This window comes from Lissotriton helveticus, chromosome 12 (genome assembly GCF_964261635.1).
Source record: "Lissotriton helveticus chromosome 12, aLisHel1.1, whole genome shotgun sequence".
Lineage (NCBI taxonomy): Eukaryota > Metazoa > Chordata > Amphibia > Caudata > Salamandridae > Lissotriton > Lissotriton helveticus.
In genome coordinates this window covers 74508408-74533882 of record NC_136073.1, presented here as the reverse complement: position 1 = coordinate 74533882, position 25475 = coordinate 74508408, and the positions used below count along the sequence as shown (strand labels likewise).

The 25475-nt window shown below is 50.6% G+C and overlaps 1 protein-coding gene across 2 annotated transcripts in view; it reads left to right on the top strand.

Moving 5' to 3' along the window:
• The window catches only part of DNAH2 (dynein axonemal heavy chain 2), a 3497426-nt gene that overhangs the window by 70334 nt on the left and 3401617 nt on the right, over positions 1–25475 (top strand). The window contains exon 2 of one of the 2 annotated variants that reach the window (XM_078670326.1): positions 14283–14411. In XM_078670326.1, coding sequence (XP_078526452.1) covers positions 14294–14411 — 118 coding nt within the window. In that variant the 5' untranslated portion in view covers positions 14283–14293. Of the gene's footprint in view, positions 1–14282; positions 14412–22224; positions 22244–25475 lie in introns of those variants that run through there. The other variant, XM_078670327.1, reaches the window with a different exon arrangement.

Below are 25475 nucleotides of genomic sequence, written 5' to 3'. Positions count from 1 at the left end.
CAAAAATAAAGGGCATTATCATTTACAATGCTAATAGTTCAGACTCGCGTTATTGCGAGACCTATTGCATTTCCAATGCTTGTTTTACATCTGTCCTTCTGTTATCTTGGGCTGTCACAGTGTGGGCCAATTCTGTCTCCCATCCTCCCCACCTGGTTTTCTGCAGCTTCCTATTTCCCGGGGGACTTGTGTAATGCATGGTGTCTAATGCTCCTCAATTTCACTTGAGCACTAGGTTTAAAAAAAGTAAAATTCTAACTGAAACCCCATACCCCCAACCATCACCCACCTCCCCTCTCCCTGCTACCCTGCTGAATTGACTATAACTTCTCTACTTGCAGAGAGCGTATCGCCACATTAACAGTTCACACTAAATACACTACTGTGAGGGTTGCCTAAGCTGCTCTAAGTAGGTATAAGCAATCGAGCTTGTCTAAGACCCATTCTTAATTAGATTTGTGATTTACTATCTAGATGTACGCTCTGGAGCCTTCACTAATTGCAGTGTCATTGCTCCCATCTGGAACAATTTCGGAACTCGGGTCCTTTGCCTACATCATGCGGTATCTCCTGGGTGTCTGTCACTTATCACGTAGCACCCGATTCTGGTCCCTGTGTCCCATCATCATTGTGTCGGGTTTCCGGCGAGGTTCCTGTTTCCTGGTGGCCTTGTTGCGCTTGTGTCTTCCCGTCGTGGTTTAATTCTCTTCTTGGGAGCCTTGGTCCTTTGCCCCCATGTCAGGAGGCCATACGCCACCCCTCCAGCCACTCCAATGCTTCCTCAGGTGTAGTAAAGTGCCATGTGTCGCTCTTTGATATTATACAGTGTCTGGCAGGGAAGAGCCTCAAGTATTTTATGTTTCTCTCTTTTGCAATTCACGATTTACGCCTTCAAAGTTCATCCGTTTTTGTACTTGTAGTGTAAAGTCATGAAAGAAGGGTATTTGTGTATTTTCTCACAACTGCGTTTATTGACTGATTAGGCATAGCATATGTACCGTGCTCCACAATCAGGAGGACACTGTCAAGTGGCAAACATATAGCAGAACGTAAATATAGCCTAGACGCCTAAATCGCCCCCCTCCCACACCCCCTTACCCCACTAACCACCCAAAACCCCCGCTGCCCACCCCTTATCCCACCCTAACCCAACGCACGTGTTCACTTACAACCGCAGTATACAATTAGAGCACAGTAGGCATCGAATACCCTCCTAGGCCCCGAGGTCACCATCTGCAGGCAGTCCATCATCTAAGTCAATTGGGGGCTCCAAGGTCAACCCTCTGTAATCCGCCCACCGCTTCCAGATCTTGCGATGTTTCCGGGGGCATCCCCTGGCTTCAAACACTGGTAATTCTAACCCCATGAGAAAGTCCAGTCCCGCTTTCCAGGCGCTAAGTGGAGGAGCACGGTCGCTTTTCCATGCCCTCGCCAGATCCCGCTTGGCTACCACTAGGCCCAGCAACAGGAGGTGGCGTTTGTATATGTTCCCACCCACATTCTCCAGGACATGCAGAAGACCCAACCTGGGCGTACGAGGAAGGTCCCACCCCAGTACCTCTGACAAACAATTCCACACCCCATTCCAGAAACGGGTCAGACCCACACAGGACCACACAGTATGTAGCAGCGTGCCCCTCTCAGTCCCACAGCGCAGGCATTCCGGAGTAGCAATGAGGCCAGCCTTCCACAGTCTCTCTCTGGTGTAATAGGCCCTGTGTAGGTATTTGAACTGTATGAACCGGAGTCGGATGGCTATGGCAGCCCCACGGGGGGACTCCAGGGCCTCCCTCCAGTCATCCTCATCCAGAGGGCCAATGTCCATCTCCCAGGAGGCCCTCAGCGACAGGAGAGCAGAGGAGCAATGAGTGACAAGCGTTTGGTATATTTTGGAGACTTTCTTATCCCCCAGATCTCCCATGAAGAGCTTAGCTTCCACTGGGCTAAATTCGGGAAGTTGGTCTAGCCCCACCAAACTAGGTGCAAGCGCATGACGGAATTGTAGGTATTTAAAGAATTGGGTCTTGGGCATGGTGAACTCGGAGCTGAGATCTTGAAAGGATTTGAGGGTAGTCCCAGTAAGGACATGACCAAGTGACGAAATCCCAATAGAGTCCCAGCCACCAAACCCCGACAGCGAGGCTAGTGCGGGGAGCTGTCCATTGTTCCATAGTGGGGTTTCCGCTGTCAGCCTACCCCACCAGCCCATGCGGCGCAGCACTTGTCTCCAGATCATGAAGATCACCTGAGTGACCTGCGGCAGTCTCCTCCGCCGCCCGGCCGAGTACAACAGCGTATGTAGCGTGGCATCGCCCATCAAGAAGCGTTCCAGTGCATATGCTGGGTCGTTGTGATCGCCGTACCACCACTCGTTCAGAACCAATAAGTGGGAGGCCTGATAGTAGGACAGAAGGTCCGATGTAGCCAGACCTCCACAATACGTGGATAAGAAGCAAGTCCGCAGCGCCACCCTGGAAGCACCCCCCGCCCACAGAAAGCGGCCCAGCACCGAATTTACGCGACGGAACCACTGTGGGTCGATCCTATGTGGATGGTTCTGCAGTTGGTACAGGAGCCGTGGGAGGGCGACCATTTTAAAGATTGCGGACCTACCATAGATATTGAGAGGCATGCGAGACCAGGTTTTGATGTCCGATTGGACTCTATCCCACACCGGCAGCACGTTGCGCTCCCATGCAATTGCGGCAGACTCAGACAGGAAGACTCCTAGGTATTTTAGACCACCGACCGCCACCTGTAAGGTCGATGCCCAGGGGTATGTCTCCGACTCTCCGCCCAGCACCCACAGGGTCGATTTGCGCGGGTTGAGGAAGAGTCCCGACACCTCTCCAAATATACGCATTATTTCAGTATTCGAGTGCCAGAGCGGTTAAGATCAGTCATAAAGAAGAGGACATCGTCCGCGTATAGCGCGATTCTGTCTGAGAGACCCGCCCCCCCCACACAAAGCCACGAAGCTGTGCATCAATGCGCACCCACGCGGCCAATGGTTCCATGGCCAGTGCAAAGAGGTAAGGGGATAGGGGGCATCCCTGTCTGGTCCCCCTGGCAACTGAGAATTTCTCCGAAATCGCCCCTGAGATACGCACCGAGGCGATGATGTCCGTATATAGCAGCCTGATATATGAAACAAACACCGGGCCCAGGTTGAGGCGCGGCAGGAGGGCGAAGAGGTACGTCCAGCTGACCGAGTCGAACGCCCTGTCTATGTCTGCCAGCAGTAGCGCTGCCCGTTCTCCAGTCGCCCCCATAGCGTCCACCGCCGCCTGTGCGCGTCTGATGTTTTGTCGCGTCGCCCTATGCGGCATGAAGCCCGCCTGATCCGGGTGGACCAAGTCTGCGATATATGGAAGAAGGCGGTTCGCCAATGCTTTGGCCAATAATTTGGCTTCAAAGTTGATCAAAGATATGGGGCGATACGACTCATGTCGGTCGGGGGGCCTACCCGGCTTCTGAAAAACTACAATTTCAGCCTGACGCCAGTCCGCCGGCAAGCTACCACGTTCCCGTGCTGCGTCCAACGCCCGCCTATAGTGCGGTCCCAGCTGCAGGTGGAATTTCTTGTAAAATTCACTGGGGAATCCACTCGGCCCGGGCGCCTTACCAGTGTTGAGTTGCCCTAGCGCATCTCCCAGTTCCTCCGCCGTCAAGGGGAGGTCCAGGGCTTTCCTGGCATCGTCTGATATCGCACGGGGGGGAAGGTCAGCAATGAACTTGTCAATCGCATCCGGTGGGAGGCTGTCCCGGTGAGCATATTGCTCCGCATAATAGCTGGCGAAGCTCGCCGCAAGAGTCGCAGGGTCCGTTATGGCAGTCCCCTCCCCATCGGTGAGGCCCGGTAGAGTGATCGGCTGCAGAGTTTGTTGACACAGCCTATGGAGCATGGTGCAGGACTTATCGCCCCACTGGTACACCCTGCTCCGTGTGGCCAGCCACGCTTGTCTAGCCTCATCCATTAAGACCGAGGCATAGGATTGCTGCGCTTGCAGGAGCAGTCGTATCGCCACGTCGTCACCATCCCCCTGGCACCGTCTTTCCAACACCTCCACCCGTGCCGCAGCCGCGACAATGGCCTCCCGACGACTACGACGGGCAGCGGCACACCATGCAATGTCAATGCCTCTCAGGGTGGGCTTCATGGCCTCCCAGACCGTCACTCCATCCACCCCCTCCGCCAGATTCTCCTGCCAGTAGCGGGCAATTGCGCTGCGCATATGTTGTGTATAGTCCGCCTGCTGGACGTGCCACGAGGACATCCGCCACCGGAACGGCTGACGTGTCTTGCGCAATTCGATCTGTATCACAACAGGGGAGTGGTCAGATAGCCCCCGAGGCTGAATTGCGGCCTGCTTCACCCTGTAAAGGAAGGCTCCCGGTACAAACACACAGTCCAGCCGTGAGAAGGAGCCATGCACAGCAGACACATACGTGTATTCACGCGTCGCGGCATGCAAGTGTCTCCAGGCATCCACCCAGCCCAACCCGTCAATCATCGCTTTTAACCGTGTAGGGGAGGTCGCCGCCACTGTCCCCTGTGACCTCCTACGGTCCAGGCACACATCCACAACATCATTCCAGTCACCACCTATCACGGCCAAGGAGTCTGGGATCTCGGCCCATAGTTCAAACAGTCTTTCTGCCAAGGACCATTGTAGAGGGGGGAGCATACACACTGCCAAACACCACCGGCTCTGTACCAATCATGCCCTTAACAAACACATACCGACCCTGGGGATCAAGCCAGTGACGCTCGTGGGTATAAGACAACCTCCGATGGATAAGAATGGCCACCCCCCTCGAGCCCCTGGAAAACCCCGCATGAAATACTTGATGGTAACCAAATCGCTGTAGGCTCAGCACCTTTGTCCCCAGCATGTGCGTGTCTTGTAGTAGCATCACGTCAGCCGAGTCTCTTTTACCCCAGCGTAAGACTGCCCCACGCTTAATTTTGTCCAGCATCCCCCTGGCATTCCAACTTAATGTTCGCATAGAATCTCCAGCGAGTTCCTGCCTTGAGATATCAGCCATTGTCCCGATGGAAAAGTCTCTGAGGACCCCAGGACCCAACCCAGGCATCCAACACCATATACGTCAATGCAGTAGAGATCACGTGCACCCCTCTCAAAACCCCCCCCCATCCCTTCCCCCCAACACTGTACCCCCAACCGCCCAACACCCATTCCCCACCCCCCACCCCTATACCTCATGAAACACTGAAGTACCTGTCGCGGCATGGGGAGCTTCAGCGCCCAAAGCTAACCATGCCAATGGATCCCAATTACTCCCCCCAACAAACAGGACCTTCCCTCAGGGCCACCCCCCTACCGTGGGAGGACTAGGCCGCCCTACAGGTCAGTACCCCGAACCCCATTGTACCACAATTTTCCGAACTCAAGTAGAGCGAGGCAGTCAGACACCTCCAGCATTGCCCCCCTTGATCCAGACCAAGATCCAGGTCACACCGCACCAGATGCTATCCGCTCGACCGATGGAGCAGTCACATAGGGCCCTCTGTGGAGTCCATCAAGGGATAGGGGCTAAGTAAGGAAGGCTGAACTCCCATGATGCTCAGTTCTCTTTTCCCGACTGATCAGTATCGGGCTGCGTCTCATCCGGCAGGCCACTGCGGGACAGGGAGCGTCTTCGTGACCGAGATTTCCTGTGTCGTTTACCCCTGACGGCAGAGTCACCCCTCTCCTGCGACGATCCACGCGATGGTCCAGAGCCCAGGCCCGGCTGGGCGTTCGGTCGGAGCCTGATCGTCTCATCCGTCCACCTGAACACTGCCTCCGAGGTATCAAAGAAGTGGGTCTTGGACTGAAAGACAACTCGAAGACGGGCCGGATACAGCAATGAATATTGGATCTTCAGACCACGCAGTTTGGCCTTCGCCGCCAGGAAGGAGTGACGCTGCTGCTGTACCTGTTTAGTGTAGTCTGGGAAGATCATGATCTTGTGATTATCAAACAGCAGAGTCTCTTTGGCCCTCGCTTCCCGCAGTATAGTGTCTCTATCGTGGAAGTTCAGGATTTTAGCTATGACTGGCCGAGGCCGTTCTCCCACCGGCGGTTTCTGCGTCAGGGCTCTATGCGCACGCTCCACTACAAAGCAGCGCGACAAGACGTCTGGGGGAAGCCAGCTCTCTAGCCACTGTGTCAGGAATTTATCCATGGGCCCCTTCTCGCAGTCCTCCGGAAAACCCACGAAGTGTAGGTTGTTCCTGCGCGCCCGCCCTTCTGCGTCCTCAACACGGAGCGCCAGCCCTTTTTGAATCCTGTCCATCTCCGCCACTTTCTGTTTCAGGGTGCCCACATCGCCCTCCACTCCTGTGATCCTGGTCTCGGTCTCCGTGATGCGAGCGACAGCGTTGCGGAGATCTTGTCGTAGTAACGTGACATTGGCTCCCACTGCACCGATTTTAGCGTCTAACATGTCCCTTGATTGTGTGATGGCTGCGGCCGCGTTGTCGGGTCCCGTGCTCTGGCCACCCCCGGAGGCCCCGGACGCCCCGCTGGGTCCAGTAAATTTGTCGATCGACCCTTGTTTGGCGGAACCACTGCCCCCCCCGCCTCTGGTCATGGTCAGGATGGTTTAGATGGGCTGCTCCGTGCCCGTGGCAGACCCTCCACTCACCGCACCTCAAATCGAAAGTCCACCCGGAGGGCCTAGACCCACCGAAGCCAAGGCCGGGGGGCCTGCAGGGTGCCTCGCCACACCGGACCGCCGCTACAGAACACCTCCAATGTCCAGGCACCCAGCGGGCAGATGCCACAGTCGTCACTCGGGCCAGGGCCACAGCAAAGCCCCAGGGCCAGGGCCTCAGGCAGGGCGCCCACGCCCCTCCAAGAATTGCCGCACTAGATCCGACCCCTCACCTTCACGGGGTCGCGAAACTACAGGCCCCGGCCTACGAGCCTCACACCGGCCGCCGCCGTCTACACAGCTCCGGGCTCCCGCCTATATATTTGTGGGTTAAGACGGGCACAGCGGGGCACTCAAACTCAAGGCGACCAGGTGACGCTGTTTCTCTGGGCCACCCCGGCCCCCAGTCAGGTCTCGGCACAGGAAGGGCGAGGCAGGCCCCGGGGCTCCGCAAGCCGCCTCACCAGCACAGCCAGCAACAAAGCACTCCCCAAGATGGCGCGGGCACCCCACTGCTCCCCGGGCCACAGGTCTCTTCGCGCCTGGGGGCTACACCGCGGGAGCCCGCACACTCAGGCTGTCAGGCAGAGCGCGCCCTACCTTGCGCCGATGGTCTGCTCCCAGCTCCGACGCAGCAATGGCCTCCGGCAGCACGGGGGGACCCGACCGGCGCTCCGGTCCGTGGAGCCCGCCACCGACACCGACTCTCCACAGCTCCCAACAACGTCGGTGCTCTCCAGGCGGCAGGAAGCTCCGCTACTCTCTCTCCGGCCGCCGTCCGCCAACCATCTACCGGAACACAGGGCCTGCCGGCGAGCCAGCCGGCCGACGCTCAGAACCCCCGGCCGGGAGCTGCTCAAAATCAAGCCCCCGGCTCTCCACGCTGCAAGTAGGCCCAGGAGGCGCCACTGCCACCAATCTCACCGGCCAGGGACCAGGGACCCCAAAAGTAGCACCGGAGGGTGCACACTGTCCACTGCTGCCGCAGAAATCGCTGTGTGGCCAATGTTAGGTCCGGGGGTCAGGATAAATGTACAAATTAATGACGGGCCGGCGGGAGCTCTAGGAAGCTACGTCCGCCATTGTCGCCCTCGTAGCCACGCCCCCGTATTTGTGTATTTTCAAAGCGTATCTTGCCTCTAGTCCTAGCAGCTTGACGGTTGCAATAGTTGAAGAGTTTAGCAATTCTTGTTCGTGGGGGAGCACCCGACTTGGGTGGGGGCATCGGCGTCCAGTACGCCCTCTCAATCGAGAAAAATGTGGATATTCTTATAGGTTTCAGGGTGTTTACTATAAAGTCTAACAAGAAGAGGTCTACACTCTGACCCTTGGACCCCTCTGGGACCCCACCACATGGATGTTGTTTCTTCTCGCTCTCCCTTATTGATCTTCGAGTTTAGCATCCATTGTCCTGGCCTGCTGCGTCAGGGACTGTACTTGGGCCTTCATATGTTTAGACGTGGACTAGAGTTGGAGTATTTGGGTCTCTGCCGTTGTGACTTTTTCAGTTAGTTTCTGTAGGTCTGCTCCAATTAGGGTGACCACCGTTGTCACCAAATCTATCTTGGGTTCTAGAGTGACTTTAAGGTCTACTATTGTTGCCATGATTGCTCCCAATGAGGGTTCTGCCACCGCTTCTCCATCTAATGTTATGGTGGATTTTGGGACCGCATAGTTGTCCTTTTGTTAGAGTGGCAAGCCCCGGCCCTTTTGGTTTGATTATCTCCTCTCGCTATGTGTGTGCAAGTTATATCTCCTCTGATCTGTCCCAGCTCCTCAGGGCAGGCCTCTGGTGGGTTTCCACAGTAATGCTGCTCCGATGCGTTATGATGTTGTACTCCAGTGGCCTGATCTGTTGCCCCTGCCTCTCAGGGGGTGGGGGAAGTGGAACCCGGAGGAATGACTGGCCCCCTCTACTAGAGGTTGTGACTCCTGCACTTTCTTCAGCGCCAGCGCCAGCACCAGCACCAACAACCCGCCTTCAAGGGGCACTGTGGCTTCTGTGGATATTGCCTCTTTTTAAGTCCAGAAGTTTTGTTCTATTAGCCCCTCTGATCTAGAGTAGAGCTGAAGCCTGGGGCATTTGGTTTCCGATCTTGGCTTTATTTACATCGGATGGGGGAAGGGCGGCTCCTATGGTTATTTTTCTGGTTGAGGGACAGGGACTAATGCGGATCCCCTCCTCCCTGTAGTCCCTTAAGCTCTGTGGCTGTTTAGGGTGTAAACAAACACACCAGGCATGCCGTGCGCTGCCTGTGATTTCCTCCTCACCTCTTCTTCGGTGCCCTCTGTGTCTGTTATGGCATCACTGAGGGCCCAACGGGAGTTCTCCGTAAGGCCCGATCTGGCCTCCGCCCACCCTGCCGCTGCTGCTTTGCTCAAAACCTCTTGGTTGCGGCCCTCACCCCTGCCACTGCTTTCTGACCTTCTGCGGATTCATTGGGATAAGTGACTCCCGGTTTCCACCTCCGCCACCCAGGGCTTTTAGGTGCAGGACATCTCGATTCTCCTCTCGGGATGCTCGTTACTGCAGCTGCAACACACTGCCTGTCTTGATAGCTGCAGCCCACCGTAGACACCACCCACTCTGCAACAATCTGTATGGGCTCTGTCGGTGCTCGGAAGTCAGATTTAACCCCAGGGCGATCACGTCAGTCGCCGCTATTCTTTACATTGCCGGGCAGATGTCTACAGATACGGATGAAGGACGGATTACGGGGTCAGCTCCCTACTTTAGCGGAGTTCTCCTACAGTGCAGCCATGTTCGATCATGGCCAACACACGCTTTCCTGTTATTAAATTTTAACATAAAATAATCACCTAATAATTCTGTATACTTTTTATTTGTGTTATAATTGTTTATTAACATTTTATATAGATTCATTACTAGGGTAACAATCATAATAATATCTAACATCTCATAATAAATAGGTGAGTACATTAAAATATGGAGGAAAAAAATATATAATAAATGTTATTGCTAATCAATTATATACAAAGAGTAATAAATAAGTGAATAAAAAATTGAAAAATTAAGAGGTTGAACATCTAGATAATTAAGGAATATAGAAGAAAGAGAAAAAAAGAAGAGGTGCAAAGCATTGAAAAGCAAATCACAATAGAACTTGACAAATTCATGAATTAAACTGTTAAATCTCTGGTTAAATAACAATATAATAATATAATAAATCCCTCCGATATTCTTAAATCAGTTCATTGAAATGATATAATAAAACAAAGTTCCGAAGGTTGTAAATTACTTTTTATGTGATGCTGTGTGTATCAATGTTGTCAACCATTCTTCTTGCGAAGGAGGGGATGGAGATTTCCAGTGTCGTAAGATACATATTTTTGCTGTAGGCAATGCTGTATGAAAAGGGTGACGTTGTGGTTTAGAGTGTTTTGGAGGGAGTCTTAGGTCATAAAGGAGAATATTAGCAGGGGTAAGTGGAAGATACAAAGGCATTGTGGATCTTAAGGATTTACTTACACACGTCCAAAAAGATTGTACCATTGGACATTCATAGATAATGTGTGTTGAGTCACAATTAGTGTTAAAACATCTCCAGCAATTAGCATGTGAGAGTGGTCCAGTCTTCTGCAGTTTTGCGGGAGACCAATGCGAATCATGAAGGATTTTAAAGAGACAACATTTTTGTCTAGCTTCACGGGTTCCTTTGCCCAAATCCTCTAATATCTTCTCCCACTCTACAGTAGTGTAACATAGTGAAAGCCAAGCCTACCATTTAAGTTGCAGCGCCTGTGATAAAGGTTGAGAATAAAGGTGTGTCGTAAAGAATTTGTAAAGAACAGATATTACTCCTTTATGGTTGCCCCACATATTCAAATAAGATACGATTTGTGAAATTTGAAGAGCCCCAGAAGATAAACCTAGTTGTTATTTCAAACATTGTTTAAGTTGAATATATTTCAAACATTGATGTAGTGGAAGATTACATTCTTCTCTTAATTGTGTGAATGATTTAAAATCATCATTGTTAAAAATTTGATCTAATGTTTGAACGCCTGCTGATTTCCACAATGGCCAGGATATTACTTTTTTTTATTGATACAAATATTAGTGTTGTTCCATACAGGTGCCTTTTCATGAATATATGGGTTGAAGGCTAATAATCGATGTGCCAGCTGCCAGGATTTTAGCATAGTTGATAAAATTGGGTTTTTGGGTTTCTGACAATTAATTTTAGGCCCATATAAGGCGAAAATACCTGGACCCGAGAATAAGAGGTGTTGCTCTATATAGACCCACTATGGGATATCAGAAATCCCCGGTAGCATGTATGATAACTGAGAAATATGCAATGCTAAATTATAATGTTCAATGGATGGAAGACCCATTCCCCCATAAGAGTGGTGAGCTCTCAGTTTAGCTGCAGCTAAGCAAGGTTTTGCTGAGCCCCATATAAAGGTTTTTATATTGGTGTCTTATTAGTCTCAACATAGATAAGGGAATATTCAGAGGAAGCATACCTTAAGTATATTAAAAAACGGGGGAGAGTGACTATTTTAATGGCTTGAACTCTGCCCCACATGGAAAGATTTAGGGTTTTCCATTTGTCAAAATCTCATTGCATTTGGGTATTCAATGGATTTAGGTTATCTGTAATCCTGCAATCCATTGTTTTATTCACTAGAATACCCAAGTATTTAAGGCGCGAATGTTGCCAATGGAAAGGGAAGCCATGTATGGCTGCTTTCGTGGTTCGATCGGAAATGGGTAAAGCTTCACTTTTGTTCCAGCTTATTTTATAACCTGAGAAGGAGGAAAAGTTGTCTATAATTTGGAGTAAAGATGGGAGTGAGTGAGAGTGAGGAGAATGTTTTCAGCATATAAATAGAGTTTGGATTCACCTATAGGAAGGCATATTCCTGTGACTTCATCTGATTGGCATATGGTGGCTGCAAAGGGTTCCATTGCTGAAAGAAAAAGAACCGGGGATAAAGGACATCCCTGACGGGTTCCACTTCGAATTGGAAGTGGATCAGATAGAAAAACCCCACAATTTACTTGTGCAGATGGATTGTCATATAAGAGACGTACTTTAATAATGAACTGATCCCCTATTCCAAAGTGTTCCAGTACTTGGAAGAGGTATTCCAATTCAGTGTGGTCAAAGGCCTTTTCAGCATCAAATGACAAGGCTAATACGTCTTGTGAAAGGCTTTTGGTAGACCATAGTGTATGTGCCAATGTGCGCTAGTGATTCTTATATGAACTTCCTGGAACGAATCCCACTTGGGTTGGGTGGATTAAGAAAGGTAGTACCTTCTTAAGACGGGAAGCTAGAATACTGGCAAATATTTTGATATCGCAATTCAAAAGTGAGACAGGGCGGTAACTGGCACAAATGAGAGGATCCTTTCCAGGTTTAGGTAGTACTGCAATTATTGCTTTATTAGAGAGGGGACCTAAGGAATTATTACGTTCTGCCTCTTGAAATGCATTATGGTGAGAGTCAATAATACTATGCCCGGTCCAATGCTAAAATTCAGCTGCAAAGCCGTCTTCTCCGGGGGGCTTTGTGATATGGCAATTTGGATATCACATGCGTAATCTCATCCCTGCTAATCTTCCCTCACGAAGGGCCCTACCTTCATCAGAAAGACGGGGAAGATCTACCTTTGAAAGAAAAGTAACCGGTCCTTTTGAATCTATTTGTGGCCCTGGTGTGTAGAGAGATTTGTAAAAAGAAGCAAATTAATTTACTATGTCTTGTGGTTTGGTAAGTATACTACCCTGAGATGACCTAATAGCTGGGATGGCCATAGCTGTTTACGTTTTTAACATGAAATGTACACACACACTTTTTTTTTCTTAAAGTCAAAATACTTGTGTTTAATATTATTTCTTATGGGGTGTTTATAAAAAAGTCCATGCCTCCATTATGTTCTTTGGAAATGTGTTGTAGAGCCTGTGAGAGGCCATATTTGATGCTTGACTTACACCAAGGCTGGGCTGGAGTACACTTACTACTGTTTTGTCACGTTTGAGGCTGTAGTAACTTCAGAGGTGTTGTTTGGAATAGCAACAGGCTTACTCTGCCTGTCCCTACCTAAAGCCCTCCTTAGTTTTTCCTAACCCCCTCCCATTTTGTAGTAGGAAATCTCCATTCTCTAGGCTGCCCTGCCTTGTCCCTCCCACATTTACTACTAAAACGTAGATTTAAAAGTGCAGAACTCCCTGCCACTTTGACAGAGCTCTCTGTACAGAAAAGATAGGAGAGACAGGCGAAGGTCTCTGCCCGTCATTTAGTGAATTGCATTTTGTAGTACTACTGTAGTACGACTTCAGGCATTAAAAAGTGTGGTTTCTGATTAGGCTAATTAAAATATTGCTTTTTTTAACTGCACAATTTCCACCAACATTTACCAGTTGCACTTTGTATGAGGGAAAATTATGGTGTTTTGACACTGCGTGTCATCTCGATTCAGGTGCAGACTCTCGTTTTTGTCCAAATAGCGACCAGCGCATTTGTCATATTGAAATGGAGTTAAAAATGTTGACATGGCAGTGAAAACTGTTCAAAGCTAAACCTTATACCCTCCTTTAGAGACTGTTAGGATCTTCATTAAATGCTGCGATTCCTGTAATTGTATAATTGAAAACTGTATTTGTGATATTGAAAGAATTAAGCACTAATTGAGGAATGACATGCAGTAGCAGTATTTTCACCTGTTCCGCATTTAAAGGTGCCAATATGTTATCTACTTTCTGCTGGTGATAACTGGTATTAATTCCTCTGCAGCGAAGTGGCATTTCCCCTTTACATGATGTGGCAATCCCAATTAAAAACACATTTTTGGTAACTACATGTAAAACCACTCATCGTGGATTTACCACAAATCTTTTCGCTTCCAATTATCTCAGAATGAGGGTCCTTGTATATGCTTTTTGGTTCTTCTAATTCTATATTTTCCCTTGTAATTCCTGTTTAACATATCAATATATACGTGTGGGGTTCGCCAGCTGTGGTGATTTCCGCCAATTTTCTTAACCTCACTGTAAGGTTTGGCTAGCATGGAGTATTAGAAATGTTAAGACTACCATCTTGTTCCTCTGCATAATTATTTTTGATTATATACCACCTCTTTAGGCGCAATTCCTGTAAAAACTGAAGTGACTAGTTAGTGTCTTATGTAATTCCTGTGCTGTTGGCCCCATGTATGTGGGTGTAGGTAAAAGTGCAGGACTGCGTTTCCTGTGTGTTTGTAAATTCTCAAAAGTCATAGCAGTACTTTGTGGATGATAAACACATTTCCGTCGTCTTTGCTAAACTCTCTGATACTTCTGTAGGTATGCCGACTTTTCTAATTCCAGCCATAATTTGTGGGCGTAATGTATGGAGGCCTAATGAAAAAACAGCCATGAGCATAAAACCTAATACTATGCATTACAGAGCAGTGTGCTTGATTGAATCCTGCATAGTTTCTACAATGATTTCCTGGCGTGCTAATTCTTTGAAGGCCAGATAAAATCTTTCTCTTCCCATTTTTTGTTCCCCTAATGTCGTTTTTTGCCCCTGCTTTGAACTGCTGATGCTTCACTCCCTCTCTAGCCATTTCATTACGCACTGCACTGTTTTTGTTTCCTTTTCTAGAATAAAGAACCATGTCTAGGGCAGATGTCAGCTCGCCGACGCCATCAACAGAGGCTGTCAATGAGACGACCAGCGATGAACTGACTTCTTCCAAATCCACACTCTCATTCGGAAAGAGCACCGTTTCTGGTAGGACATTTTAGGATTTATCTTCTCCGCACTAAGGGTGTGTGTGGATGTCACTCTGGGAGTCCACAGGTTGATGGTCTAAGAAAGAAGGATAATATAGCCAAGACCTTTATAGTTAACACCTGATCTTCTCTCTTGGTGTAGTGCTTTGTTTTAGGGGAACAAATAAGTCTAGGAGCTGTGTTCTTAGAAGGCTGAGAAGACCCATAAGAGGATATTGCTTAAAGTGAGTACTGTGATCATGTACTGAGCCTGATTGTGGTAATGCACTACCTTGGGCCAGCTTGAGTTAGCTTCTCTAGAGCCCCTGGAGGTGAGGGTTGTCGAATTCTGCCTGTGCATCAGTAGCAGCCTGGTAAAGGATCCACCCGTTCCCTGCTTTCAAGGTGCTTGGTTCAGCTTCTCACAACAGCGCCAACATACTTTTTTTTTTTTATCGAACCTTTATTTGTAGCAAATCATAGTACAGTGATGGGCCTACAACCATCGCGGCCGGCCGCTAGTAAAGTCAAAACTTTGCGAGCGATAAGCATTGTGGCAACAATTCAAAATACAGGATAATACAGTAACAGTCCAGAATTCGGATGCGGTATAACAGCTCGAATAAGGATATGAAAGGTTCATTTTACTAATAAAGAGCAAAAAGAAGCGTCACGCAGTCACACGCATTCCCATGATAGTGCGTAAGTCAGGATAGATGAAACAGTGTCTATACGATGAGGGGGGCCCCAGGGGACAAAATATACATAACAGGAGAAGCAAAGGCACAGCCCCAGCATACGACAGGTCCAGACCCACCCTTCAGCGCCATACACACCGCAAGAAACACAGGCAACGACGACAACTGAGAAGAAGAAAGACTAAAGGGCCATAGTAACGAACACAAACATACGCCCCACCTGCAACCCCCCACCCTGCACACCCGCAGAAGGACATGGCCTACCCCCCAGCCGCGTGCCTGTCGCCCTAATAGACCCTGAAATATAGAGAGATAGGAAAGAAAGAAAACAAAAAGAAAGAAAGAAAGAAATGGAGGAGGACCCCCAGTGCGCCGCTCGGCCCCGCCCTGCATCCCAACACTATGAAAATCCCAAAAAGGAGTCAATACCACAAAGAAGATCAATAGAGCCTGGGTATAGGAACAAAGAAATAGCAATCACAGATATCCACGACACCGCCCGTCAACAATAAAGCAAATAGAGGACAGGCCACCTCAGCCCTGACCCCGTCTGATAAGAATACTGCCTGAAGGTCTATCAATAAGCAATGGGAAGCACAGTCTCGAAGGTCCAAACAGGATAGGCGGGCCCGGACAGAAGAAGGCCATAAAAGAGCATAATAATTGAAAGCCATCCAAATACAGACAGTAAAGAGAAGGCAACCACAGCGCCGGTCCCATGAACTTCCAAAATCTGGCACAAAAGAACAGCATCCAAGAGGAGAAAGTCAAATAGTCCGGCCATAGCCGCGAACCCTCGGGGCCAGTCCAAGAAGAAAAACAGCGCTCCACTCCCAGCCGCCAGTCAAACATGTGCCCCGAGGACAAACTCATACAGGCGATCAAAACGGCCAGCACGGGCAAAGAAGTCCGGGCCCCAAGCGGTCCGAGGAGCCTTCGAGGAACCAGAACCTTCCCCACAGAGGCAGCATCATGGTCAGCGGCCGACTCCCAGAGTAGGACCATGGTCGACATAGGTGGCGAAACAGCGAAGGCATCCAGTCCCATACCCAGGACTCGGGCGTAGCAATCAGCAGTCTCCTGCAAAGTCGTTAAGGCAGCCAACACATCTCTGGGTGTGAACTCCGTCGTGCGATGTGGGCATCCCTGTCCCATCTCTACAACAGCCGCCCGGCCCGGACGTGAGCCGCAAAGAAAGGCTCCAGCCGCCATCTTGAGCCGATCGGCGCCGGTCCCCTGCACAGATCCAGGGAGCGGACCGCACCGTGGGGACACCGCAGGATGCATCTCCAGGACAAACAAATTGTGGGGATGGGTCCAGAAAGGAGAGCCACCAAAAGGCTAAAGTCCTGCCGGGCCCCGGGAGTCGCCCACCTATATCAGAGCGATCTCCGGTTATGCCTGGGCAACAAACGTTGGGGAGGGGGCAGGAGTCAATCGCCCCCTCCGACCCCACGCCGTCACTCTGTCCCACGAGGGTCCACGTTGATCAGTCCGTTTCGTTACCGCTGGCAGCGGCCGGTCAGAACATCGGCCCCCACCGGCGAGGCGCCGCTCCACCCTCGACGGCCGTCGATGCCGAGGCCGGAGGCTCCGCCTAATCAACGCCCCGGTCCCACCATCACACGGGCCGCAAAGCAGACGGGGAGATTTCTCAGGATCGGCGGCACGTAGACGCTCCGAAAGCAGACGGTAGGTGTTAGCTTTCTCTCTGGAGGCAAAGGAAAGCACTTTGGGTCAGGATATGCGGCAGGATAGTCGTGCGGGGCAAAGGGTCTCGCGGAGCCGAGCGACTATGCGGCCATTTCAGATGGCTGCTTGGCTCCTCCTCAGCGCCAACATACTTGATAGACTATTTTACTTGAATTTCGCTTGCAGCCCCGCTGGAATTCAGGTAGTCCTTTTAGAGGTTTCATAGCTTGTGAAAGATTTCAAGTTAGTCCTTAACGATTACTGCACTTTGCCTATAGCGTTGACAGTGGTTAAAGCCCTCTGAAGAGGGCCTTGACTGCTGCGAACTGCTTCCTTACAGTTATGACTTGGGGCCACGGAACATAAGCAAGGGCAGTTATCATCTGTTCATGCCTCCTAACAGGTGGACAGTAAGGTAATTAGCACCTACTCCCCCCAAATCTCTCCTAATACAGGCCAGCCTATCAACTGACCCAACTGCTCTGTGCTCCTGTGAACTCCTAGTGGAGGGCGGCAGCAGGAGTAAGTTGCCAGTCTCAGCACTCCAAGGGCGGTTCCAGTGGTGAAAAAGGCCAGAGTGACAATACACAATCGTTGTTCTTAGTGGTAACAAGATAGATCCCCTCAGCAGCTTTTACCGCTAGAGGCAGGTTCATTGCACCCATGAAGGGAGAGAGCCTCTCTGCTAGGAGCAATGCCCTTACAGATTAAAGTAGGCTTTATTTGAAAGTACATAAAGCCATATTGCAAAACTATAGAGAATTATACAAACCCTACGGATAGTTAATCCATCACAAACCATAGATTCTCTTAAGTAATTAAGTCGCGTGTATTTTACGGGTAATATCAGCTGTTACTAAGCCTGAATTTACCACGCATGTTATACAAAGCGTTGACCTTTACAGCCTGTTGTGTTACATTGTTGTACTTTATCACACATATTCTGTGGTAATGACTGTTCTCCAGTATTGGGGTATCTTTTTTCTTTCTTTTTGGGAGGGTAAACCTCGACCCCACCTTCCTTTTTCAAATTCCCCTACCGCCCTTTACTACTACCTGCCCCGGAACCCTAAAAGCCCCTTACCTCATGTTACCACTGTCGACCCGAACTCTAAATCCTTTTTACCAGCCTATCACCCTTGATCCGATAAAAAAAACCTTAGCTCCCCTCCTGTTAAACTGACATAAATATGTTTTGATAAACCGTATCTGCATGGTAGGGTCCCCCTTTGTGTCGGAAATAGGCCTTTGTGGTCCTTACCAGCGAGGTAAAGACTCTTGTTGTATCGTGCTGTGTGGTAAAGACCATGTAGTAAACGTTGCATACCTTTTTCAGGGCCCGAGCCGAGCGGGTTGGGTTCCTATTTGAATGGATAAGAGAGGGGAGAACATGTGGCAGAGAAGAGATGGGAAGGGTAGGGGAGGAGAGGAGAGGGGGGTGTGAGGGGAAGGTAGGAGGGGAGAGGGGAGAGGAGAGAAGAGGAGGGAAGGGGAGGGGAGGAGAGGGGGATGAGAGGGGAAGAGAGGAGAGGAGAGGAGAAGAGAAAAGGGGTGCTATGTTTTGCTTGAGTCTGCGGTTATGAAGCCATGTTTGCAATCTGGAAAGGACGCACGGGTCTGGAGTAAAGCCTCCCTTACAGTACCGGCCGGTTCGGAAAATTAAGAGGCCTCTTGGGAGACTTAAAACCATAATAATGTGTTTTTATTGACGGTGTTTTTTTTGACGTTTCAGCCTCCCCTCCTTTCTAAATGCCAGTGCCCCTCCATTGATTATTTCGGGGGCCCTGGGTGCACTGAGGCTGCTCAGACCAGGGCTGTGGCATCCCTGGCCCTTTCCCACTGCGCCCCGATGGGGCAGAAACTGCCAACAAACTGTTAATCGGTTCAGAGAAGGAAACATTTAAGCTAAGTGCCTCATTGTTTTTTAAGCATTAGCTTCAAATGATGGAGTACTGGGACGGGGTGCCACGGTGTTGGGGCTCTGTTCTCATTAGTCCTCGTGTCTCCAGGTCCCTTGCCTGGAATATTTCCTTGTAATTTAAGTGATGACTGCGGCTGGTGCGCGCGGTAGTATAGGGTCCCCGGAGGGAACCAGGTTAAATTGGATTTTCTGCTGCGGTGTGCCTTGCCAGGACGGGCCCTCTGATGCTAAATTTCATTAATGGAGGAGCTGCCCTCCTGTTGGGGCGTCCCTCGCCATGGCTCGGTGAAAATCCAGGGATTCCGTCCAGGATCCGCATTTATTTATGCGTTTTTATATAGCGTGCACTTTACCCAAAGGCGTCAGAGTACTTCACAACAGAGCGAAGTATATTACATAAGACATTCCAAGTAGCATGCTAGAGATGACAAAACGTTTACCTACAAAACCAAAGGGAATGCTGGACAGAGTGTTGAACATTGCAAGCACTCACCCCCAGTCAAATGATCTGGCTTTAATCCATCATCATTCCTTAGCTCACCCCGGGGGGCGTGGCCAACAGCCGAGCATGCCAGATGTGGACTGAGTTAACTTAGCTCCGTCCGAGAAAACCCCAAAATATTGCTAAATTATCCTGATTCTGGCTAAAAACCCTACCCGCAGCACACCAGAGACGAGGCAAGGCTGGTAACAGAGCAGGAGAGCCGTGGCTGTAACAGAGAGGTCACGACAAACGATTCAACTCGGAGCCGCGGTGAGGCCTGGAGATCAGGGGAAAGCCGTGACCCACAGTTTCGCTGTGCCGGACCGGAAGTGGATGCCCGACGGTGAGCTAGAGGGAGCGCAACCGTACACTGCGGGCTGACCGGCGGGGATTGGCACCGGAACACTGCCTGCGCCCTGGCGCTTATCCTGCTCGATGAACGAGGCAAGCTAAGGACATACGAAGCGGTCGATCCCCGCAGAAGTAAAGGCAGACTCGCGACACACAAACGGAGCGGGGGAGGCGCCCTGGAGCCGGTCGTTGTAAGGCGCGAAGAGGGCGGTTAACCAAGATCGGTGGCACCGACTCGACTCCTGAGACCCCACACAACCAGAGATTGGTGGACCCCACACCGGAGGCCTGCAGGGGCAGAAGAAACTGAAGTAAGGCTAGGGGGAGAGGCCTGGCGGGCAGAATCTACACAAGGAGCGACGGCCGGGGGGACCGGCCCGGCCCTGGGGACGGGAAATAAATGAGGACTTAGAGCTACTACTGTGAAACGTTATACACAGGACCCACAAGAGGGTGGCCCCGTGTAGATCTATACCGGACCAAAGACCCGGAGAGAGATGGGAAAGGCTGGCCGCACCCGGGAATAGAGGAGACCCACTGCTGTGAGGGGAAGGGAACGGGACCCTAGCTTTGACTGAGGCAGCGGACACGCGCTGGGAGCGCCGGAGGCAAGCGAGGCACTGTAATGTTGAGGGGCCCGAGATATATATAACACCACTACCACCTCAAGATCAAGTGGGAGCTGGATGAGGATACACGGGGTGAAGCGGGTCTCTCACTGAGGAAGGCAAGCTACAAATCGAAAACCGACTGCGGAGGCACGTTACAGCCCGAAAATATACCGATTGTGACGCCTTATGGTGGATTGCACTGCTTCGCGGACCTCTGGCGGACTCTGCCTATGTATCACGTGTGGCATTGTGACGGTGGAACTGGGGCTCAACGCACTAAGATTTCGGGATACTGTTCCTTTTGTGGATATGGAGGAGAATGGCAACTGGAGACGACTGTAGAACGGTGAGCGAGTCCTTAAACATAACCGCCCAGGGAGATACAGAGGCGGAAACAAACTCGCATCATTAGACCAGCGGCGGCCCGGGATCACGGCGGTCGAAAACGTGGCGGATCTCGCTAGAGGAGGACACACTACTTGAGCGCGCCCACAGCGGGTCAGGCCCCTGGTGGAGGTACGACAGCCCCCTAAGACAGTGACTGCTGACCCCGGAAAGGTGGGTGGTCGACACCCAGAGGTGGCCTGCGGGGTGAGAAACAGAAGGTCGCAATGGGACGGATAGGCTCCGGCAGCCGGACCCGGTCACCAATGGAGCGGCGCATTCCTCTGGATCGGATGACCAACTAGCGTCCACCAACGAGGATATAATCCCACCGACGGGGATGAGCGCGCAGGACGCGAAGCTGGACCTTATCCTAACGGAAATAAGGGCCTCTAGGGAAGCGCTTGAAGCCAGAATCGACTCGATGTCGACGGGTCTCTCCCTGTTGAAAGATGACCACAAGAAATTGGCTGAAAAAGTTGCGGAGAACAAACTAGCCCTGACCGACCTCATACCACAGCAGACGGAACACTCCACACGCCTGGAGGTATTTGAGAAACAGCTTAAGGGATTGAGAGGGAAAACATCCATTACAACGAAACTTTTACAACGCACTACCATTACGACGCAACTTTTACAACGCAAACCATTACAACGCATAGCGCTGGGGGGCGCTCTAGGATAGGGAATGTATTTAATATACTATCCAACACCTTCCCTACTATCCACGGGGACTGGAGTTGGAATAGTAAATTAAATAAATCACTATCCAGCGCCTAAAAGCATTATGCGTTGTAATGGTATGCGATGTAAAAACCGCGTTGTAAAGGCATGCGATGTAAAAGTATGCGTTGTAACGTCATACATCCGATTGAGAGACAGAGTGGACGATGCGGAGGGACGCTCGCGCCGCAACAACATCTGCATTTTAGGCGTGCCGGAACGAAGCGAGGGGGACCAACCCGACCAGGTTCGTGGAGAACTGGCTGAAGACAATAGTGGATCCTGCGGAACTCACCCAGATGTATAGCGTCGAAAGGACGCACAGAGTGCCGTCGAGACCGCCGAGACCAGGGGCGCCGCCACGACCGTTCATAGCACGCCTCCTACATTTCAAAGACAGGGACACGATCTTGAAAACGGCGAGGAAGACCGGGACGTTCAAATACGACAACCAGACAATTTCGATCTACCCGGACTTCACGCAAGCAGTACAGAAAGCCAGGGCATCATTCTAGGGAGTGAAACGTGCTCTGAGAGAACGTAACATGAAGTATGCGCTATTTTTCCCAGCAAGACAAAAAATTATCCACGGTGGCAAGTCCTATTTTTTCGATGACCCGGAGGAAGCGTCAGAATGGATGGAGGTGACACTACCAACGCCCCTATCGAGAGACAATGCCATGGACACGCGGAAACGGATGCAATCCATGAACGGGGGTAACACCTCGACCCAAGATGGAGCTCCGGAGGTGGGACTACCGAAGGATGGACAAGAAAAGGCATCCGGAGGAGGGGACTCGGCGGACTTGGTGTTGCTTATGACTGATGCACTAGCAGAGCACGACAGGAACATTGACACGGTGTCGAACAGCCAAGACAGCTTAAGTACGGTGGCGTCAGACACGGATGCTAGTCTGCACCGGTCCCCACACATAACGGCTCAGATGGCGGAGGACATGTGAAGGAGGGCGGAACAGAGGCGGACTGGTGATGTATATGCAACACTGGCAAACTGTATGGAGGGTGGGAAAGGAAACCAGGACAAATGTTGCTATTGGGGAACTTAACGGAGGACCTTTGACTGTTAACCACAGAGAAAGAGCGGGTTGGCACACGCCCCCCAGGCGTAGGCAAGACTGCATCTAGTTCATACCCCAGTTGGGTATTATGGTTTGGTCCCGCACAGTTGTGGGGTGGGGACCTCAAGGTTGGGGAGTTGCGCAATAGTATGGCACATAAAATGTACATTTTACTGATATATACATGGGGAGAATGGGCAATGTCTGCGAGAAAGGAAGATTCAAGTCATGTCATTACCTAATCATTATCAGTTCTGCACCTGGAATGTGAGAGGTATGGGGTCGGTCCACAAAAGGCATAGGATAAGAGCTCAGCTAAACAGGAGACGAGCACAGATAGCATATTTGCAAGAAACACACCTGAATAGGGCGGAAGGAGAGAAACTAGCCCGTAAATGGAAGGGTCAACTGTATGCCACAGAATACTCAGCATTCTCGAGGGGGGCGGCTATCTGGATCAGGAATAATGTGCCGGAAAAGCGGGTGGACAAGAATGGGCGATATGTATTTATACGGGGAACACTGGATGGCACATGTATAGTACTGGGCAGTATATACGCCCCCAATTCAGAGCAATCGAGGTTCTTCGATGACATTAGTGGAGTACTGTCAGACTGGGTGGGACACTATTGGGTGATAGGAGGGGACTGCAACGCGGTTCTAGATACTACACTAGACAGGTCACACCCGCCGCTACATGCAACGGAAAGTAGGAAACAGGCCGAGGCGCTGGCACACTGGACAAGCGGATGGGAACTGGACGATGTATGGAGGGCCCTACACACAAACAGTAGGGAATACACGTTTTACTCCCCGCCGCATAGGTTGCACACCAGGATTGACCGAATATTTTGCTCTAGGACACTGCGAGGGTCGATCACCTCAGTATTACATATGGGTAAGACGCTGTCGGACCATAACCCGGTGGAACTGTCTTTACAATGGGGGAGGATACTCACTCCCATCCCGACTTGGCGTCTTTCGCCAGGTTTACTAGAGGACCTAGTGTTCAAATCCTCATTGTTAGACGCCTGCACAAAGTACTTCACAGAGAACAAAACACTGCCAGCAGCAGGCAAATAGAGTGGGACGCCTTCAAGGCAATTCTGCGAGGAGTGGCAATGGGCACTCAAGCGGGGGTGAAACGCCAAGTACTGGAGAAATTGAGGGCAGTAGAGGGAAGCTTAGCGGTACTGGAAGGCGAGGCGGTGGGTACTGACGGAAACCTCACTCAGTTGCAGGAGGCTCATATCCAACATGCAGAAATGCTGGAAGAGCTAAGGTTAATAGATTATAGGGCATACGCAGGCTGACAAAGCGGGTGCACTGTTGGCACGCATGACGCGCAATGCTCCAGACAATGTCCCTATAACCGAGGTGTATGACCAGGCTGGAGATTCAGTGCGTACCCAATTAGATATAAATGACACTTTCCGGACATATTACGCGGACCTGTACGGCCCGCACGCGCCGCTCTCAGAGACAGAGTTTGAGTCCTCCCTGGCCGATACTTGTATACCACAACTGACAGACACACAACAACAGGTTCTCGCTAAGCCCATCACACTGGCAGAAGTTAGGCAGGCCATAAAAGCACTACCGAGGAACAAAGCACCGGGCTAGGATGGGCTACAGGCGGAATTTTACTTGACTTATATTGACGTCCTGGCCCCTCGCCTCCTAGCGCTTTACAAAGACGCGCTGGAAAAGGGTGCACTACCTGAATCGACGCTACAGGCACTAATAGTATCACTGTTAAAGCCAGGGAGGGAAGCGCTACAAGTAGAGAATTACAGACCCCTATCGCTATTAAACACAGACTACAAAATACTCAGCAAACTGTTGGCAACCCGGCTGTCGCAATATATCCCAGATATGATACACCCAGACCAATGCGGATTTGTACCAGGCAGGAGCACCGCATTGAATCTGAGGAGACTAAGTCAACTAATGGCCCGGGGGGAGGACGGGGAGAATAAAGAAGGGTGTATATCACTGGACCTTAAGCAGGCCTTTGATTCCCTAAAATGGGATTATATGCTGGCTGTATTGTGCAAATTCGGCATTCCGCAGGCATACACAAAATGGATCGCTTTACTATACCACAAACCCACAGCACGCGTTAGGATTAATAGATGCATCTCCGCCCAACTCGCAATTGCAAAGGGGACGCGGCAGGGCTGCCCGTTATCACCCTTACTATTTATAATAGCTCTGGAGCCCCTGATGATAAAAATCCGCACACTGGCGGATACCATGGGGATCGCTCGACTTAATACCCACCATATCATTTCTGCATATGCAGACGATATCTTGCTATTCCTTAGCGACATAATGAACCCACTGGAACCGATATCGGAGGTGTTTGAGGTATTTCGAGAGATATCGGGCCTCGCTATTAACGCGTCTAAATCATACGGGTATAGTTTTCACAGGCCCATGACAGTCACGCACATACAATTTGCACCCTACCAATTCCAAATAGCGCCAGTAACATTCAAATACTTGGGTATTCAAATATACAGGGAAGCACAGGATCTATTGGAGGGTAACCTGGGTAAGGCTCTTAACGCGCTAAAGCCACAAGTACGATTTTGGAACACCTTGGTATTATCGGTTGCAGGCAGAGTAGCGATCTCGAAAATGGTGGTCCTGCTCAGACTGATATATTACTTCACGAACGTGCCTGTGCTGGTGCCCATGGCTCTCTTTAAACAATTACACACACTGCTAACGGAATTGGTGTGGGGTACGGGCAGGAGACGTATAAGTTTAGCCAAACTGCAACTGCCAACAGATGAAGGAGGCATGGGAGTACCAGATCTGATAGCATATGGCTATGCGTGCCAGCTTCAATGGTTAGCTTACTGGCTGGCAGGTCGTAACTTGCACGAATTAAACATGTTGGAGGCGGATAGGAATGGGGGTTGCATACACCGACTGTTGCTCCCAAAAGCAAAAATAACAGCATCAACCCCCCCCCCCCCCCTGCTTAAGCTTGCGATACAGCAGTGGAGGGCAGCACTCAGGTACACGGGCAGCCAACAGGCTTACGCACCCACGATACCCCTTCTGGGCATCCCCATAGGAACTGGCACGCTCACAGAACGTAAACTGAATTCATGGCACGAAGCTGGGGT